Genomic DNA, 19,413 nt, shown 5'->3' with positions numbered 1-19,413 from the left:
ACATCAAAAAACTGGATTGCAGATTCCCCCAAATTCTGACTCATTTCTCAGACAGTGAGCGTACTGACTGTCAGCATCTGTGTGCTTGCACTAAAGCAGTACAAACAGAAAAACAGCATGTAGGAAGAAGGTGGAAGCATTATTCATCAGGTACACCTTCACTCATTGGTTTCAATATGCTCTTCTTGATTTGTTACTCCTAAAATTCACATATCACATTCAGGAGTTCACTCCCAGACTCTTACACCCTGCTGTTCTCTCCTTCAGTCTTCCAGGTGGAACACAGAAACCCAGCTTTCCAAACTTTGCAAAGCAAAAACAAAACGGACGAGCAAAGGTCACAGAAAAGTTTTCCAAGTCAACATACAGTATAGGACAATGATTTTAATAAAGTGGTTAAAAACATTACTATTGTCAGAGAAGCATGATTGTGCTATGAATGGGGAATGTATTTAACTGCACAAAAAATATTAAAATGACTGGAGATTTTCAAAGGTTGAAAGGTCTAGTAGGCACTCTACTCTTGAAATGCAAAGACAACTTAGTGCCTGAAAAAAATATGATCCAGTAATTTTAATTATTTTCCCTGGACATTTTCATTATTTAAGTGATTAGCCTACAATTATATGCCAATGACAAAAAAAAATAGTAGAAAGTCCAATCCAGTAGAGGTATTAAGCATAGTACACTCAACTTACAATTCCTGAAAATATGACCCATTTTACAGATTGAGGCAATATCCACCTTACTAGAGCACACAAGCTCTTCTTCAGGTCTTTCCCAGGGCTCACCTGGGAAAGATCATCATCTTTCACTGCAAAGCCTGAAAACTGTCCTGTGAACAAGAGACATTCTAAAGGAATGAGCAAAATGAAGCACAGAATAGAGATAATTGAAATCAAGCTCCAGACTTATGAAGCAGAATATTAAGTGACAAATCTTGCAGTGCTGTAACAAGGGCTTTTGCACAGGCTGAGAGTGCAAAGATCTCCAAGGAGGCTTCTTATTCTAATGAAAGGCAGCACATCTGCATAGGACTTAGATGAAAACCAACCCTGGGCTGCTCAGAATCTATTCAATGAAATAACCTTATCTCTGCGTGGTTAAAAAGGTAGGAGGCAAGTAATGCAGCTATTCCCTTCCTGTGCTAAGGGCACACATTGTTGAGGGAAGGGATGCTGAGCACAGCCTGACAGCGAGGTGGCACGAAGGGCTGCTGACTTCTCTCCATCCACATTAAGAGCTGTGAGCATTTTTTGGAGCTGAAGGTTTTATGCTGTACCTTGGTAACACCTTCCCAGCTTGCCACCCTCAATCTGGTCTCCATCCAGCAGCATGGAAAAACCAGAATGACCAACAGGCTTTTAAAAGGGAGGAGGGAGAAAGGTGGCAGAAGGCCCAAGACATTTCTGCAATAATGCAACACAGAACTCACTTCTTCCCTGGGAATTAATTTTGCCAGTGTGGTTCCCACCTTCTTGCCTTGTGTTGGGAATGTATCAGCTAATTCCAAGGGTGTACCTGCTCTGCCTGCAAAGAGGGAGGCCACAGACAAGCTGTGAACCACTCTGAGTACAGACAAGCTGAGCTAACATTTGAATTGTCGTGCCTATGATTATTTTCTGGGCAACTTGACATTTTACTCATCTTTCAGATTCTAAAAACAAAATGTTAAAACTCATGAAAAATATATAGTAGCAGATGGCAGGGTGTATTACTGTGAGTTTCCATCAGAAAGACAGAAAGAGAGAAATGCAGAGGGACTAAAAGCCTGAAATTTCCTTTTTACATGCTGCTTTATAAGCTGAAGGTAAACTGCTGGTATTTTCTGGATATTTTATAAGTATTTATGAACAGCACCTCTAGGTATCTGTATGAGATGTTACATAAATACACCAGTACTGAAGATTGTATTTTAAAACTGTCTAGTCAAGTCTTCATATGTTTATAAATAATTATTTAGTACATGTTATATTTCTGCTGGTACTATAAGGAAAATAAAACATTGGCCGCATAATCCCTTTCATGTACACAGCTCCAATGGAGTACTTTCTTTTGAACTTTTCCTAAGCCCACAGACTAGTGCCAGAAATCAAATGTAAATGTTCAATACATGATCAAAGACCCCTTTCTTCACTAACAGTAAAAATCAACATCTCAGAAAAAGGCCCTGTTACAATTCAAGAGATAGATACAAGTTATCCTGACAGCAAAACATCAGACTTTCTCATCTCTCAAACAGGACAGAGGCATGGACAGATGACATGGGCTGTCAAAAGTTTTAATTCAAGTAAATCAGCTGAAAAGCCAAAGATAAAACTTCTATCTGCAAACCTGCTTCCCACTTGCATAGCCAGGATGCCATCCGGCCTCCTGCCCCCAAATACATCAATGTGATTTCACTTCAGAGTCTGCCACAGAAAAGCTGCAAGTGTCAGCCTGTCTTCAGCAAACAGACAGTTGTAATTTCTTCAGCATCAACACAAATATTCAGACTTAAATGCCTTGACTGATCAAAGGAATAAATCAAGATTGCCTTGTTGAACTCTGGCTCACCAAAGAGGAACGATGCCTTCTTTGTGCAGTCACACCAATATATTTATGACTATTTTCCTGCTGAAAAGCTGCTAAAGAACTCAGGCACTTGAAAAGAGAAAGAGTTCAATATGCTGGTAATTCTACTCGTAATCACGTACATTTCAACTAAATTGGCAAGCAGACAGGGAGAGCCTCACAGTGCTGCAGCATTAACATCTTACACTTCACATCAGTACAGGCTTTTATGTCAGCAACAAATGCAAGGGCAGCTTCATCATTTTCCAGAAAGCCTTTTTCCTCCTCCTTTTTTTGGGAAACGGATCTCATCTCTCAACGCTTGCTTGCTTAACTGTTTTACTGTCTGAAAATACTATCAAAGGAGCCATTAAATTAGGAACTATTTTGCATTTGAGTAAAATTTCTAATGTTGTGTTGGCTCTTCAATAAAGGCAAGGACCTTCTGAAAAGGAAGGACAAATTAATAGGAAGTGTAATGTGAAAGCACCTGAGTTAAGCAGAGCAAGCCCCTCTAGGGGAGCTCTTATTCAGAAGTAGCTTTAATTTTTCCATATTGAATTTCTTTTGTAACCCCTGCAAGAGAGGGAAGAACCTGAAATACAGCCATTTTCTGAGCGGAGCTCTTGGTGTAGAGAAGTTTAATGAGGTGTATGTAACTGATGCGATGTCCTTTTACTCTGCACTTTTTGGGACATCACTTTGCCTTTTCCTGCAGCTCTGGGAGTGCTGCAGCAGAAGCTGCTGCTCAGGTACTGGCACAGCACCTGCCTCCCTCAACCTCCCCCTCCTGCAGAACTTGGGCTGCTGGGAAGCAGCACGACAAGCAGCAACAGAAGACAGCCCCAGTGACGGTCCAGCCCAAGTGTCTGGGAATCAGGATTTTATTGGTCTGTTTTGCTTCCGAGGAAAAACGATTCCTTCATGATAAATTATGTATTTTGGCACATCATTAAAATGCAATGACTACTCTTTCTGGATTTCCAAGATTAGCAATTTGACACCCATTACCATAAACATTTAATCTATGTGGAAGAAAGAATAATTGCTTTGGGTATAGGGATGTACCTGAAAAAAACATTTTATCTATCCTTCAGACAAAAGGACAAGAAAGCTTCATTTGTCTTTGTGCACTCTCTTAGCAGAGCTGACACTACAGAAAGAGCAAGAGAAAAAACAAAACCTTTGGCTTTTTCTGCAAAGTGTTTTGCTGGCAGAGAACAGGCATCGCAATTTTCCCTCTAAGTGTCAATAAAGTATCAGCCTGCAGCCCAATTATGTGCCCCCTAAGGTACATCAGCATTGGTTTTTACTGTCCAATAGAAGAAAAAAATTAAGGAGCCACTACTTCACCTTAGGGTCCAAACTTATGTGTCCAGCGAAGGATCCTTAAAATATAAAGAGTCACTTTGGAAAATGTTGCTCAAATGCGTTCAATAAAAAGTTTTCTCATCAGGATACACTGTTTTAAATGTCACCAGGCCTTCCTTTAGAGTTGTTTTTTTTATCCCACACAATAATGATCTTGATGATAGTGCAATTATGTATTTTCAAGTAATTAGTCTCTTTCATCTACGAAAATCATTTGAACGACCAAGAGATTTAAGAAACATTTCTAACTTCCTTCACCAACTTCTCACTTCTTGGAGGCTGAGGTACCAGCTAATGAGAATTGAGCTAATTACTGCAAGGTAACTTGAAGGTTATAAATACTTGGCACCAATAGCATTTAATAAAGCCACTTAATTAGCATGCTGTTTTCAGGGTTCGGTCTGAACTTTGGCTTTATTAGCAGTTAATTACACTGTACTTAGATGAAAGAGGTTACCGTTACTAAACAGCTAAACGATCTCGTTATTTTGCAGTTAGTAGAAATAAAATCCTGCATTTCTTTTAATTAAAGGTCAAAAAAAAAACCCCAGCTGAGTTGAAACAGAACTAATAAAACATCCTACAGCTACCTATTTTCCTGCGGATTTTGGTCAGATAGTTTTCAATAGAAACCTTGCTAGCTGCATTTTTACCTAATACTTGACCTGCTTATGTAACACCAAGTATTAAGAGGCAAGTTCTCAGAGTATAAAAGAACTAAGAACAAAACCCAAGTGTCTCTAAAATGCATTTAGAATCTCTTGGTATTTTTAAGTTCTAGTGATGCAGCGATGGTCAGTACAGAGGCAATGTGAGGTCTGTGAGCCCCAGTGGAAGCACTCTGGTAGCTGAGCTGCAGTCACACACAGCCCCAGAGCTGCCTCAGCCCCGAGCACGACAGACCATCCCTCAGATGCTGTTCCAGGTCACTTCTGGGCCACTCTGCTCTGCCTGCTTAGTCTGCCTTGTCTCCATTGCACCCCACCGGCAGCAGATAAATTCTAAGGGTTGTTCATTGATTTGTGTTGACATTTGTCTGGCTCCCAGGAAATGTAAGGCATTACACCTCTGCACCCCTCATTAGCCAACCCACGCTTCTGCAGCTTCACATCCTGTCTGCAAGGGTGCACAGTGTTCTGTCACAGATAAAACACTGCCACGGCTGTTTCCGTCCAACTGGGCATGTATTTTATAGTCACCCAGCTCAGAAAGGACAGAGGTTGTGATCTGAGCTCCCAGCTCTACATTCATTATCAACAGCACATTTGCTCCTTATTTAATGCTCCCTCACAGGCCAGCTCCAGCTGTAGCTCCTGCTGCAGGCAGCAGGCCCAGCAGGCAGATCTGGCTGCAGGACAAGGAGGGCTGCAGCACATCCCAATCCCTGAGTGGGCCCTCTCACCCTGCCACTGGCAGTGAGTAGCTGGAAACACCTGCAAGGCTCAGCTCTGGAAGAAGATCAAGGCGTAATCTCTGAGCAGCAGAGAGCTCGGGGCTCAGCTGATGCACAAGCAGCTGCAGCTGGGGCACTGCACCAGCTCTGCTCTGACAAGTCTGTCAGTGGCCACCTCACTCTGCCCAAAGCGCCGACATCTTAGAGGTGCAGTTTCAGGCCTACCTACACACCATGGCTGGTGTACAAAAGGTGATGTTCTGTAAAATACAGTTTATCACAAATTTGATTCCAAAACTGCTATTCCCAAGGTGCAATAGCCTGCAGCTCCTTTCATGCTGCTGCCTAGGACCTGCTCTCCACGTCAGGTCTCCAAAGCACCCCTTTCCCTTTCCCTTCCCATCCTATCCAGATAAGAAAGGAACAGTAACCTCACTCCAACCCCCTGCCAAGGGCAGGGACACCTTCCACCATCCCAGGTTGCTCTAAGCCCCATCCAACCTGGCCTTGGACACTTAAGGGGTGGGGACACCACAGCTTCTCTTGACAACCTGTGCCAAGGCCTCACCACCCTCACTGTAAAAATCTCTCCTTCCTGATGTCTGATATAAATCTACTCTCTTTCAATTTAATTCCTGGACTAACAGAGGCAGACTGCGAAATAAAAAAAAACAAAATTCATTTCTTTAGGTAATGAAAGTAAAAATGTAGCGTCAGTGTTACATATATCAAATCCAAGAGAGTATGAATATGGCCTTCTGGAAAAACCTCAGCCTTACTTTTATCTTCAGTGCCAATATTCTCTGGACCTCAAAGCCTGAGCCTGGACAAACTAGGACTCACTTATCCCAAAAGGCCTACAGGCTGTGCTTCCTGCTCAGCACAGTATTACATAAAAAAGATTGCAAAGTCTGGTCTATATCATTATGTAAACAATCAGAGCTCAAGAGTGAGTGAAATTTACCTATTTTTCCAATGCACATAGAATTCAAAGCATCTAAATTTTGACACTTTTTTCCCACAGAGTAACAATGGCCACACTTAAAATATAAACCTGTCATATGACTACAGAAGAAGTCAACTCCACAAACCAAGGTACAACAAGCTGCTATTTAGGTACCTTGGAAGAAGTATTGGAGACTGCAAGCTATGTCTAAAATGCTGACACCAAGCAAAGAGAAACACCGTGGGGTTTGTTCACCTCTCAGCTGATACTTTCTCCCCCAGGTAAGACTAAAACACAGCATTTGTGTTAATGCTGAGTTCTACATACTAGAGAACAAAGAGTGTAAATCAATGAAAACTCAAACCCTGTAATCTAGAGAAAAACCAAAATAAACTGGTGGCTCTCCTTGCTTAGCAAAGCACAACAAAATTACCACATTACTGGCATATTAAATAAAGATCATTCCACGTGCTGGGCAATGCATTGATGTCACAGTTCATTCACAAATGCTTCTTAGATGTTCTTTTTTTCCTAACAGAGCCAAAAAGATTCCTCTGCTTCTAATACTCTTTCTGAATAAAAATAGCTATCTACCTCTGTCCCTATGTTTCAGGTGAGCTAAGAAAAACCAAAAGCTCTTTTTCTATGTTTCATCTTTACTGACAGAAAAAACCAATCTTTAACAAAAAAATTTTCATTTTCTCACTCTGTCTGAAGCGCCAGGTAAGATACAGATGGGAATTCAATGTTCAGCTTGCTCACCAGCCAAGGGTCACAATTTATAGTTTTCTCCTTCTCTTTATGAGTAGTTCTAAAGCTGTTGAATGAAATTCCCCAGCTACATCAGCATTGGTATCAAAGAAATTACAAAAAAAAAAAACCCAAGAGAAAGTTTCCACAAAGTAACAAATACATCTCTTTTCTCAAGCCATACTTTCACGATTATATGCAGCCAACAAAGAAATAACATAAAAACTTATTTCAAGTTAATAAGAACTTTGACAATTTCATTGGCTCCCACATAGTACCAAGTCTAAAGCATGTAACTGCAGAAAATCCCAAGACGTCTGTGAAAAAGGGGGCGATGATTTTGTTAGAAGTGTTAATGCACACCTTACCTGTTTTCATGAGTGCTCATTCCTAAAAGACAAGATTACAAAAGCTAGATGTGCCTAGATAAACATCCCAGCTGGCAAAGTCTACACTTGCAGCCTCAAACCAACACACAGGAATCCAGCTGAGCTCTGCATTTGATTTACTGCATGAGACTGAGAACATATCTTAATACAAATCCCCTGCCAATATTATATTCCTTGCAATAGCATATTTCATACTCTTTTGCCAAATCTAATTTTTCAAGACTTACATAATCATTCAACTTTCTTTTGGATATTAGCCTCTATTCTGCTGCTTTTATTGGCTATTCAGCCTACACTTAAATATCTCTGTACCTTACATTAAATATTTTTACCCATCCTCACTGTTTATATCCCTGCAGACATCTGCAGCCTATTGCTTTCTGCTTTGGTCATCGTTACTTACTGCATTCTTTAGCCTTTATTTTTTCATTTTTTTGCTCAGATGTTTCCTGACTATTCTGGTCTCTAAGCACTCTCCAAATATTTCTAATCCAGTAGTGAAGAACTGAGCACAATCTTGCTAGAAATCTCAGTCAGTAAGATGAAGTACTTCACTAACGTAAAATATTTTTCATAGTCTGTTTGAATTTAAATTCAGCTTACATTACAAACTTAGATATATTTTAGTATTCATCTCGTTTTAGGAGAGTCTCAGGATTACCATTTTCAACATTTCTATTACCTTTAACAATGGCAGTGGGAAAGGACAAGGGATAAGAGGAACATCTTGCAGCATAAAATAACATTTTTTACAGAAATGCAAGATCGATTTTCAGCCTCCTTTTGAGTGCCATTAGCACTCTATTGAAGACAACTCTGAGGTATGTTTAGTCCAAGTCCACTTTAAAATGGACAAGAGACACTTGGCTTATTCCTAGGATTGCTAACACTAAAAGGCAAGTAAATGGGAGCTTGAGGAAGAGTTGTGGCTTATCAGTCCCACAAAAATGCAACCAGTGTTTCTAAACAAATCAAACCTGTCTCCTCTGGAGAGCCTTTGTCATGGGGATTTACTGACCTGTGTTGGAATGCATTTGGGGAGTATTCTTCTGCACAGTCACAGGCTTTTTTTATTTGTCCTCACCACTGTTTCTATTTTCAAATGGACTGCAGTATAATTTTGGCAATATAAAGGGGTTTTAAATTTAATTTATTACTTATCTCAGATATGAAGCTACACTTTAAGGAGCAACAGTAATTCATCTCCAGGACTGCAAAGTGAAAGAAGGAATCTCCTAAAGAGTAACTACTTCTAAAAATTGGTCATAAAGTTTTTATGGTCTGTGCACAGAAAATAAACTGGAATTGCAAATAGATAGGGAATTGCTATTCCATGAGGAGCTACACATAAACTGGCAAGCAACTGCTTTTCCTTCACATGGTTTTGTAAGCATGGTCACCTAGAATCAGTCATGTCACTGCACTGACCTTCCAGGCTGAACAGGAGAAGCAAGGCCACTTCCCATACTGCTGTACTGTGAAGGAAACAAATGAATTAGGAGTCCCACTGGATTAGGACTTCCACTCTTGTTTTTGTCTTCTCGCCAGACTGTGCCCCCTGATGTGACTGAAGAGCAGCATGGAGGAAGGCTCACTTTTGCTATCATGTTTTACACTTAATGGCTTTGATTTCTAGATCTGTCTGCAGTTTGGTTTTTATTTGTTGGCTGTGCAAGTTTTATTCTGTTCTGTTAGCAGCAGGAAGTGGATGGCTAACTTGTCACTGAAAAAGCCCAGAATAAATCTTGCAGCAGCCACTCGTACACTGCTGTTGAATCAGTGCAGCTCTGCAGGAAGCTGTAATGCATTATTATTGTTTGTATTATTGAGGTGCTTGCTGAACAAAAAGAGCCTCTGCCCAACAGAGCTCGCAATCCAAGGAAAGAGAGGGACTGACAGGACAGCAGCTCATGTTTCCATGGCCAGATGGATCGACTCAACCACTGCAGAGTTTAGGTTATGCTGACAACACTCAAAGAATGTTGAGTGTTCTGCAATTGCTGAACTCAGTTGCACTCCATTCTGCAAAAAATGCAGAATCACATGCATTTTATATCATGCCCATGAAAATGAAAATACTCACCTGCATTCCTAAAGCGTGTATTTTTAAATAGACAGAGGAAGACAGACCTTGTTAACCATGTGGCTGTGAGCCAAGAATTACCTCAGTGCAGGCTGGCACACTGGGTGGACAAAAGCATTTGTTATGGATTTCTTTGCATAGGAAGCCCTACGCTCAAGAGTAAATATATCTCTACATAATAAGTCAAGGGAAAAACCAGAAACAGCATTACCAAGTATTCAGAGTTAGATCACTTGATCTCAGGTGAGTGTCATTCCTTAAGTTTCATTTAAAAGAGCTCTTGAATCTGAAAACTCCATTGAGAACAGGAAGACACCATTGTCACATTAAGCCTAAGAATAGCAAAGTGTTCACCACCACAGAGAAAATATGAGGAATTTAGAAATGAAAACAAATTACTCTGATTTTCTGGAACGATGCAAATGACTGAACCCACACTGCACAACATCTTACTTGGGAAAGCCCCAGCAGATCCACAGAAGCCATGACTTCCTTACTTTGGTTCTACCCTGAAGAAACCAAGGAGTGTATAACCAATACTCAGATCAGGTGCTGGGGTACAAGAGCTTGAAGCAAATCAACCTCTTTGCCCTCAAAGACCTCATGGGATTTACCATGCCAAGAAACAGTTTCTGCAGTCTCTCTGACAATAAAAAACTGCAACTCAAATGCATTTTTCTTCTCTTAGCTACCTGACACTGAATTTATAACAGCAGAACATGGTGCAATCCTTGACGTATCGCTGTCTCAAGACTCAGGTCTGCATTAAACATTTTTAGGTTTTCGTGTACAGTGTCAGAGCATTACAATTAAAATCCGAACCAAACAAAAAACTCCATCAGATTCAGTTACTCCAGTACTGCAAAACTAAACAGAGGGGAAAAAATACAGAAATTCATTTTTCAAAGAAAACCAAACACAAAATACCTGATGAAACAAACAAGAATTTCACCAAAAGCAGAACTAATGGAAACCACTGAATTTACAGGAATGAAGGCTGCAATACCAAAACTGCATGCACGGTTTTTATCATCATCCACCATGGATAAACTGCTAAATTAAAATCAGGACCAAGCTTATTCCATGGATTTGGAGGTGTCGAGCTCACACAGGTGCAGAACAGGAGAAAGAGGCCCACAAGAAATTACCAGCATTGCTCTGGCAGCCCCAGATGTATCATACTCAATGCAGAACCAGCTCACCTGCATCCCTGTGGCCCCTCTGCAGTCCTCTTGCTCTGGGATAGGATTTTTATCATGCTTTTAACTTCAAACATCAGTATGATTTTAACAAAAAGAGCTGGGGCTCTATTGAGCAGCAGCTGTATCCATCTTACTAGATTAAAATTCTCAGAGGCTGGCACATAAACCAAACTGCTTTTAGAAGTTAGATGTTATGGTGACTGACTGGTAGAATGTGCTATATGCAGGTAGCAGCCCATAAAATATGTAAGACAATTTTTGTAACTTTTTTTAAAGTTGTATTTAAATTCTGGTATCTAAGTCTCTACTGTCTCACAGTGTGCAACATTCCACACTACTACAGCTGACACAATATGCTCAAGTAAACCAGTCTTGCTAGGGCATCAGACAGCTACAGCAACACCCCAGTCAGTAATTTTCCTTCTCCTCGACACTTCTGAAAAACTGAATGCATTTTTTACCTGCTATTTCCAACAAGTGAGTAAGAAATAGCTTAGCAGCTTCAGGTCAAATTAAGGAAGAATGTATGTAAACACACAGCAGACACATTCCACAATGGTATACAGGTATTACAGCTAACCAACTGGGAATGCAGAATGATTTAGCACAACAAAAGTTCATCATCATTAATTTCTTATGAAATTTAAAGATGTGATTAAAAAGATTTTTTGAACATCCCCAAAGGAAAGATTTATGGCTCAGTGGTTCTGCAGCTGACACATTTGATGACACATCTGTCATTTCTCTTCTGATAACCTTCTACGTGATCCTACAGATAAAGAAGCAATTAACTTAGAGCATTAGACTTCCTCCTGTGACAGGGACCATCCTTTGTCTTGACAATTCAGGCTTTCTGCCTGAACCTTTTAGCCCTTCTGCCTTAACACAATATATAGAAAATTCTGTTTCAACGCAAATATTTAGGTCATTCCTGTGCATGAAAAACTGAAGAGCACATGAATAGATTTTTAGAATTTATAGCCAAGTGGTCTGCTTTGCCTTGGGAAGTTCTGGTTCCTTTCCATGTATACTGCAGAGGGTGAAAAGATGCTTAATGGGTTTTAAATAACTGCAATAATTTAAGTGGTGCTGAGTAATGTGGATGAATTTAATACAGGGAATATACAATTAGCTCTTAGTGGGGAAATCTGTTATTAAACAGAACTATATTAAACAAAAGGTTAGGCCACCAATGTGACTAAGAAAGCAATAAAGAAGTGACAGCACTGGCTATGGAAAATGGAAGAGGACTGATCCGACCCAATACAAATGTTTATATTTGATGCCAGTCACTCTGGAAACAATTTATGAACAAAGCCACATACTTTTAAGGTGCAATTCACTTAACCAGAGCCTCCCTGAAGATGAGCTGTTTTTCTGTGTTTATGTCTACTCTGGGAATTTACAGGAGTAGCTCCATTAGAGGTGTCTGCCTTATGAACCTTAACATCCAGGCAAGATGAGAGACTGTATGGAGACTGAAGGGCTAGGAATTGATTCCTTTTGGCTGAACCCTCTCCATTACCAGAACAATGTTTATCACAGCTCTTTTCTCCAGTTCTCCAGTGTTAATGCTGGGGGACTGCAGCCTGAGTCTTGTATTGCCCACTGCCATACACATATACACTAACAGATGAACTGCCCAAGCACTCCCAAACCAGAATGATACATAAGGATCTACCATCCCATTCCAATAATGGATATGGCTATTATGAAGATTTTTCCTTGGCAATTATAAAGAATAACTACAGGTATAGAAAAAGGTTAGGCTTACCTGAAGAAATCCCCATCCTGACTTCAATTCAGTCTCTTTTGAAAAGCACACAAAGGACCAGGCAGTCAAGAGGAGCTCAAACAGCTAATTATTAGGACAAAATAATTTGGCAGTGTTCTAATTTCTCATTTGAAAAATCTGATTAACTCTCAAGGAACTCCAGCAAGTGCATATGTTGGGGAAATGAAGGGAAAGGTGGATGGCCTAGACCACCAGCACGGAACAAACTGTCATCAAGAAAAAACCCCACATTTAATTTCCCCTCTTTTATCATCTGCTTCTCCCTTGAAAAATCTCAATGCTTTATAGTAATAAAAATTTCACCAAGAGTAACTCTAACAAAAGAAGATATTAAATTAGTAGACTATCAGCCAGGACAATCACAGTCTATTAAGATAAACTTACTCTGTCGATATCTAGATAGATTTTTCTCTGTATGTCCATTTAAATGAATTATTTGCACTGCACAGGCTCTTAAGTCTTTCTAAAAGAAACAAGGAAAATAAAATATAACATTGTCACAGCCTAATGGTCCCTCCTGCCTGACAGACAATAGGAGAGAAAAAACCACTGAAAAATGAATGTTGAGTTGATTATTACCAAGCTCATTTTCAAAGTGGGAGGCAATTAGACCATGGAAACACTCTCTTCCATTATTTCTATTTTACCAGAGGAAGATAAAGTACAGAAATATAAGGATGGATGGTTATTGTTGATGTACAGTGACAGCTACTCCTTATCTTACATCGAAGAAATGTGTTCCATCAGCCTGGATGTTACACACAGACTGGCAAGTCTCTAACAGGTACTTATTCAAAGAATCTGAGCCACTGTTTCAAGTTGTTGGGGTTCTTTTTGTTTTGTTTGTAAATGAAGAAGCTGTGGTGAAACTAGAATAAACTTAATCTGCTGTTTAACAAAACAAAGCATCTACAACAGAATTTAGGTTGATAAACTATGTTTGTAAAACATTTTCAGAAGGGCTCTTTACACTTGTGTTCCTGACACTATAGGTACTCGAGCTGAAGTAGCACCACTTTGCCTCCTCTTTAGAGGTACAGAAGACACTCATTTTGGAAGGCCTGCTTTTAATCTGACCTCAATATATAACACTGATAAAGTATTACCACTAAACCTTATAATAGTAATTTTTCCATGTACTTAATTCCAGTTCACATACTTTAAAGGAGAGGGAAGTTAAGCTTTAATGGGTTAAGCACCCACATATTAATTATTCTGGCCACTTTGGAAATCTATTTTAGATATCTAAAGAAGAAACTCCTTTGAAACCATGATCTTACATGCAGTCAGGATCTCTCTCCTTGGAGAGACTGTCTCCTTGGAGACACTCAAAAGGCACCTGGCCATGACCCAGCTTGAGCAGGGGGTTGAGAGCAGATGACCACCTGAGTTTTGATACTGGTTCTGCATTAACCGTCCAGTTTCTGAACTCTGTCCAATCCACAAAGCAGCCAGAACCAACCCTAGAGATCTTGCGGCTCTTGGGAGATTGCTTAAGTTTCAGATTGACTAGCATTAATAGAATACTGGTAGAAACCCTCACCTTACTCTCCTCCAGCTCCCAGCCCTAGCAGCTGTGAGTATACCCAGAAAATATTATCAAGGAGATATGTCAAACAAAATTAAATCACAAAAGAGCATCCGCCTTAATTCTACATTGCCAGTAGTTAAAATGTAAGCTTGGTGGAAATGAGCTAATCTTGAGTACTGAAATGATACAAAGTCTACATTTAGAACCTCTTTTCACACTAGTAGCACCCAATTCTCCGTCACAGTCACTGCAGCAGAACTCAGTAAAACCCTTGTTTAATGAGATGTCATCTATCTGCAAATACACTTTACAATAACGTATTTCCAACTACTGCAAATTGATTTTGTTTCATTCCTTCCACATGTCATTGTGCCACCAAGGATAACTCCTTTGACATTAATAGTAATGAAGATGCATTGCATCTGACAGCCCTAACAACATGTTTGATACAATATTTTAACTACAAGTAGATGAAGAATTAGAAGGGAACAGTTTTTTTAGGTTCCATTGTTTCGGAACACAGTCCTGTATAAAAGAAATTATCCTGCTTAAAAGTTATTTCCACTTTGATATTACTTCTATTTAATTTGACAGTTTTATTTTGGGAAGATTACTTTCTGACATACTGCAAATTATTTTCCCCAAACAATATGGTTTATCCTTCTGTATCTGCTGTAATCAAATTTGTCTCAATAGTCTCCTGTTTCTGGTATGTAACTCTGGCAATTAAATATCCTAACTTATTTTAAAATGACAATCCTAAGGTGTCACTTACAAAGAGAAACAATACAAAACATGCTGTCTCCAACTGCTGTTGCACAACTCAGTGATGGATTTATTCAGGCTTATTTCACTCACTTTGTTACCAGAAAGTGTTGCTGCTGGAGAACAACACACATTCTGCCATTGAAGTTTGTCAGATCTGACTCTTTTCCTGCCATCTGAGTTTGCATTTAGGAGACTCTCCAAGCATGCTCCCTCACCTAATTCAAACATTGCCATCGTGCTCTCCACCGGAAAACAATTTAGGAAGCTTACGCTTGATTTCTGTTCTCTCCCACCTGATTTGTTTGCCTAAGGAAAACACCCACTTAACAAGGATGCAAATCTCATTTCCAATTGCATCTACAGAGGATGTTTTGGAAAAGAGTGTATGCTGCAATTTTAAAGCAAATTAAAAGTTTAACTGCAGGGTCAAGCCTTTTGTTTAAGGAAGCACTGTATGCAGAGCTGCTGTAGCTTGACAAATATATTAACACTGAAAAAACCCAAAAACATGGTTAAAAATGAAACAAAAATAACCCATTGCACATGGTGCTGTCCTAGTCTTTCCTTCTTGCAGTTCCTCATCCTATTAACCAAGTTCTAAGAAAACATTCTCCCTTATTTTTAGCACAAATAGGGCAACAATCAGTATGATACAGATTATTAGCTTCTAGACCAAGGTGAGAAAGGTGACCTACTACTACCTGCTTTGGGACTCCTCACAAAAAGCACAGAAGAAATACTTACAGGAAGAAATAACGTTAAGATGTTAGTGCTACTGACCAACAACTATCACCTCACTTGAACAGCATAACAGAATGGAAAAGGACCTTCAGGAATGTACAACTCTAAACATAACAATGGAAACTGTCAAGTCATTTAGTGACAGAATGAGCTTTTAAGACCATGAATAACACAAACCCTCCTTGCAAGCAAGCACCATTAAACAGAGATGAGAGAGGTGAAATGCTGCAAGCAACCCCTGACATCCCAACCTATTTCAAACAGTCAGTAACCCTGTCCACTCTTCAAAGTTTATTCTGACATTTATTGTTGCTCACTGCATTTACCGCCTGCTTGTAAGACTCTCAACATGTGCATTAAATATGAACAGCTCCAGGGTGGAGCCCTGAAGTTCCAAGTATGAACAACTATCCACTTTCAGATTAAAAAAATCACGTTGCTGTAATGACCATTAGTTTGTGCACATACTTTACCTGTACATCGTTGGTGTTCATCCTTGTTCCATCCTTGCCAACGAAGATATCATCTATGTCAACCAGAATGTACCTATCCAAGGATAGTGTGAGCTTCTTTTCAGAGAGGAAAGAGATGGCATCTATAAAAATCAGCTTGTGCAGCCAAAAATTCAAGTTATTGCCGAAAAGGACTCGTTGAATCCCATCGTGGAGCCCCAAGTCATGAATTACCGTGGCATAGAGAGCACTTATAGCAGCAGGTGGAGAAAGGTTTTCTGGTGTCTTTACTTTTGCAAATATCACTGGTTGATAAGTTGTGTGATTAATCTGGAAAACGGCCCAGTCATTTCCAAGCAAGGGCCCTTTCTCAAGCTTAGAAGGTTTAGTCACATGGAGCACTGGGGAATGAGGGTTAATGCAACAGTCCTTAATACCCAGATTGCTGTGGACATGGAAAGGAAAACCCTTCCACTGAAAGCTCTGCAAGCTGTTCTCATTGCCTTTGTGAAATCCAATCACACCCACACCATATTCTATACAGTACTTATCTAGAAGGCCTCTGTTCCAAGAGTCCATGTTCACGTACTTAAGAATATTTTCATATACTATGAGAGCGTATTTGCCTTTGTTTTTGTCTATAAGCACTGGGAGGTCGCCTTTCCCAGATGCAATCTCAATGTGAAACTGAAACCTGCTAGATTCCAGAATGGTTACGATATCCTGGCCTAATGCTGAGTACTGGCTTTCCACAAACACCAGCACTACAAGGTCTGTCCTCAGGGGATCAACAGGCTTCGTGGTCTTCATCTCCATCAGCTTGTATGGCAACAGTTGAGGATCACCACATTCCGCTTCTGAAGAGGTTTCAGGAAGTTCATTTTCCTGTTTGTAGCCATTATACAAGTAGTAGGCAGAAATAACTATGCTCACCATACAAAAAGTGGCCAGCAAAATTACTGTTCTTTGAAAATGTCTGTGAAGTTTCAGGATAAAACTCATGGTGTTTACTTGCCTTAGACAGCTCTCAACAGCAGCATGAAAAACAAACACAGATTCTCAACAACTTGTTCCAGTCCTCTGAAATATTTATGTCACCATTGCAGCACACACATCTATCTTCCAGAGAGCTTTACTGAAGGTACAGTCTAGAAGAAAAGAAAATCAGATTTAAATGAGACACCACCTTGTGAAGAATCATCTGCTTAAACTAATGGGGAGCAAAGAAATCACTGCCAGCCAGAGGTTTGGAGACCAACAGCTCAACATTTTGCAATAATACATTTTTTTCTGCTCCCACTACTTGCCATGTGCATTTGAAGGTCTCTAAATCTCACAGGTTCCTCAACTCAGAGGATCAAATAAAGCAGGCAGAGGCACTGAAAAGCAAGACATAAAAGGAAAGTATTTGCAGTGTTTTAGAAATTCTTTTTACCTGAAGATAAAAGTTAACTCCAAGTAGAGAATTGCTAACAACCAAAGTATTGAAGAAAATTTATAACCTGTAAAAAGCTGGGGCAACATGGTTAAACAAATTCTATCTTGTATTAGTTTTTCAAAGAACCAAGAACATGCACATCTTAACTCTTGTACAAACATATACTGATACACTCTATGTTATATCTATTAGAGGAATTTTTTTAAGCAAAACTTGCTTCCTGCAACATTAGAGGAAAACAAAGCATTTTTCTGGACTGTGGAGTTTTGTAAGCTGTTAGAAGCATTTCTTTGCATTAAAAAAACCCATAGAACAATCAAGCTCTTAAATTTGAGAAGAGAAAGTAATAAATCAAAAGTTAAACCTAACATGTAGATCACCTAAGGATATACTTATGTTCTATCTTGTACTTAAGGAAAGAGTAATTTTTCAAGCCAGCAGTACAACTGCTGTCAAAACTCCCTAGTAAAACAACTGGCTGGTGTGACAAGCATAAAAAAATGATCATAAGGCATAAACAAAGGTTCAAAGCAGATTTTGAAAAATATTAAGTGTGTCAAGATCTAGAACATGCCACTGTAACTTCAGTGTAGTTTGCACCCAGGCCTATTTGGAAATGGGATTACAGTAGGGTGTGGCATTAACATGGTCATTTCCCAACTGAGAGGTTAATCCTTCCATTCCTGGTTGGGCTTTTTTTTTTGTCCTACATTGTAAGCAAATTGGTCTTTCACTCCAGATTTTCAAAAGGGCTAAAAAAAGTTATGTACTTAACAATACCTATATAATGTCCAGAAATTTAATTAAACCCTGAAGACTGATCTTCCTAGTGCCACGATGAGCATAAAGTAATAATAAATGAGAAAAATCATATGAAGAGAAAAAGAAACTCCAAGTCATTCTATTCATCAAAACTGCAAAATTCAGCATGAACAGCAAGTGTACGTGAGCTGTCTCATTCATAGTTAAGATTCATAGCAAGATTCCTTCTGTCTGGATAGATTCTGCTTTGGATAGATTTTAGTCTCCTCACCTTCTACTCACAGATAACTGTTTATCAACCCCTCCTCTTCTGGGAAGCCTTAAATTCAGCCTTGAACCCTACCTGCAGCTGCACAAAGTCCTGCTCAAAGCTTTTGGGCAGGAGACCTGCCTTTCACCCAGGCTCACTAATTAGTGTTAGATTAAAATAACATAACTCCAGCTTCCTGGGTTTTATCTTATGTATAAAGACCAAGCAACAGTATGAAGGTACCTTCAGAAGAACTCAACATTCTTAGTAACTGAAATGTCCAATCCTTGACACACTAGCTTCAAGAATATCAGTCTGGATGGCATAACAGAGCTATTTAACATGGTAACAAGTCAGGTGACAAAGAGAAGTTCCATCCTGAATGAGTTAACACCAGAGAGAGATTTCCAGACAGATGATTTTTCATTACACACACGAAGGGTTCTCTTCATTTTGCATTTCCAATTCAGCTGCCTGAATGCCAAGAAACACATAATTTTAGTGCCTAAATTTAACACTGACTGCATTCTGTAGAAAAGCTGTACACACACCCATTTCTCTTTGATAACCACAGATCTGGCTGGTCTATATACAAAAAAAATGAGAATTGACACTGACCTAAGCTCACAGCAAGGAAGGGCTGATGAGACAGAGCTGTTTGAACAGGATATTTCACAAGGGTTGCAACCCAAGAAACATTTGCAGCAAGGACACGGTTCCTAATGCCATTCCTTAGAGAGGAAAATCTGGAGCCAGCCCAGACACCCGTGTTTTCTTCAAGAAAAGCCCTGCCATTGTATCCTCGGCTCCTAATTGCAGGTACCCCCTGGGGCTACAGAGTGCAGCTGTAAGGAGGAGTGGCTGGAACTGCCAAGACAGATGTGAGGTTCGACTGGGAGGAATGAGGAATTCTCCGAGGCAGCAGGACACAGCCAGACTTGGCACACTTCCTGCTGAAGGCAGTCAGGAAGTGGGATGGAACAGAGCAA

General features: G+C 39.8%; 1 protein-coding gene across 2 annotated transcripts in view; it reads right to left on the bottom strand.

The window, feature by feature from the left end:
• The window catches only part of LOC115902922 (bifunctional heparan sulfate N-deacetylase/N-sulfotransferase 3), a 52,271-nt gene that overhangs the window by 28,683 nt on the left and 4,175 nt on the right, over positions 1-19,413 (bottom strand). For both annotated transcript variants that reach the window (XM_030946878.1, XM_030946879.1), the window contains exon 2: positions 15,996-17,122. In XM_030946878.1, coding sequence (XP_030802738.1) covers positions 15,996-16,976 — 981 coding nt within the window. In that variant the 5' untranslated portion in view covers positions 16,977-17,122. The remainder of the gene's footprint in view (positions 1-15,995; positions 17,123-19,413) is intronic.

This window comes from Camarhynchus parvulus, chromosome 4 (genome assembly GCF_901933205.1).
Source record: "Camarhynchus parvulus chromosome 4, STF_HiC, whole genome shotgun sequence".
NCBI lineage: Eukaryota > Metazoa > Chordata > Aves > Passeriformes > Thraupidae > Camarhynchus > Camarhynchus parvulus.
This window is presented reverse-complemented; position numbering and strand designations above follow the sequence as displayed.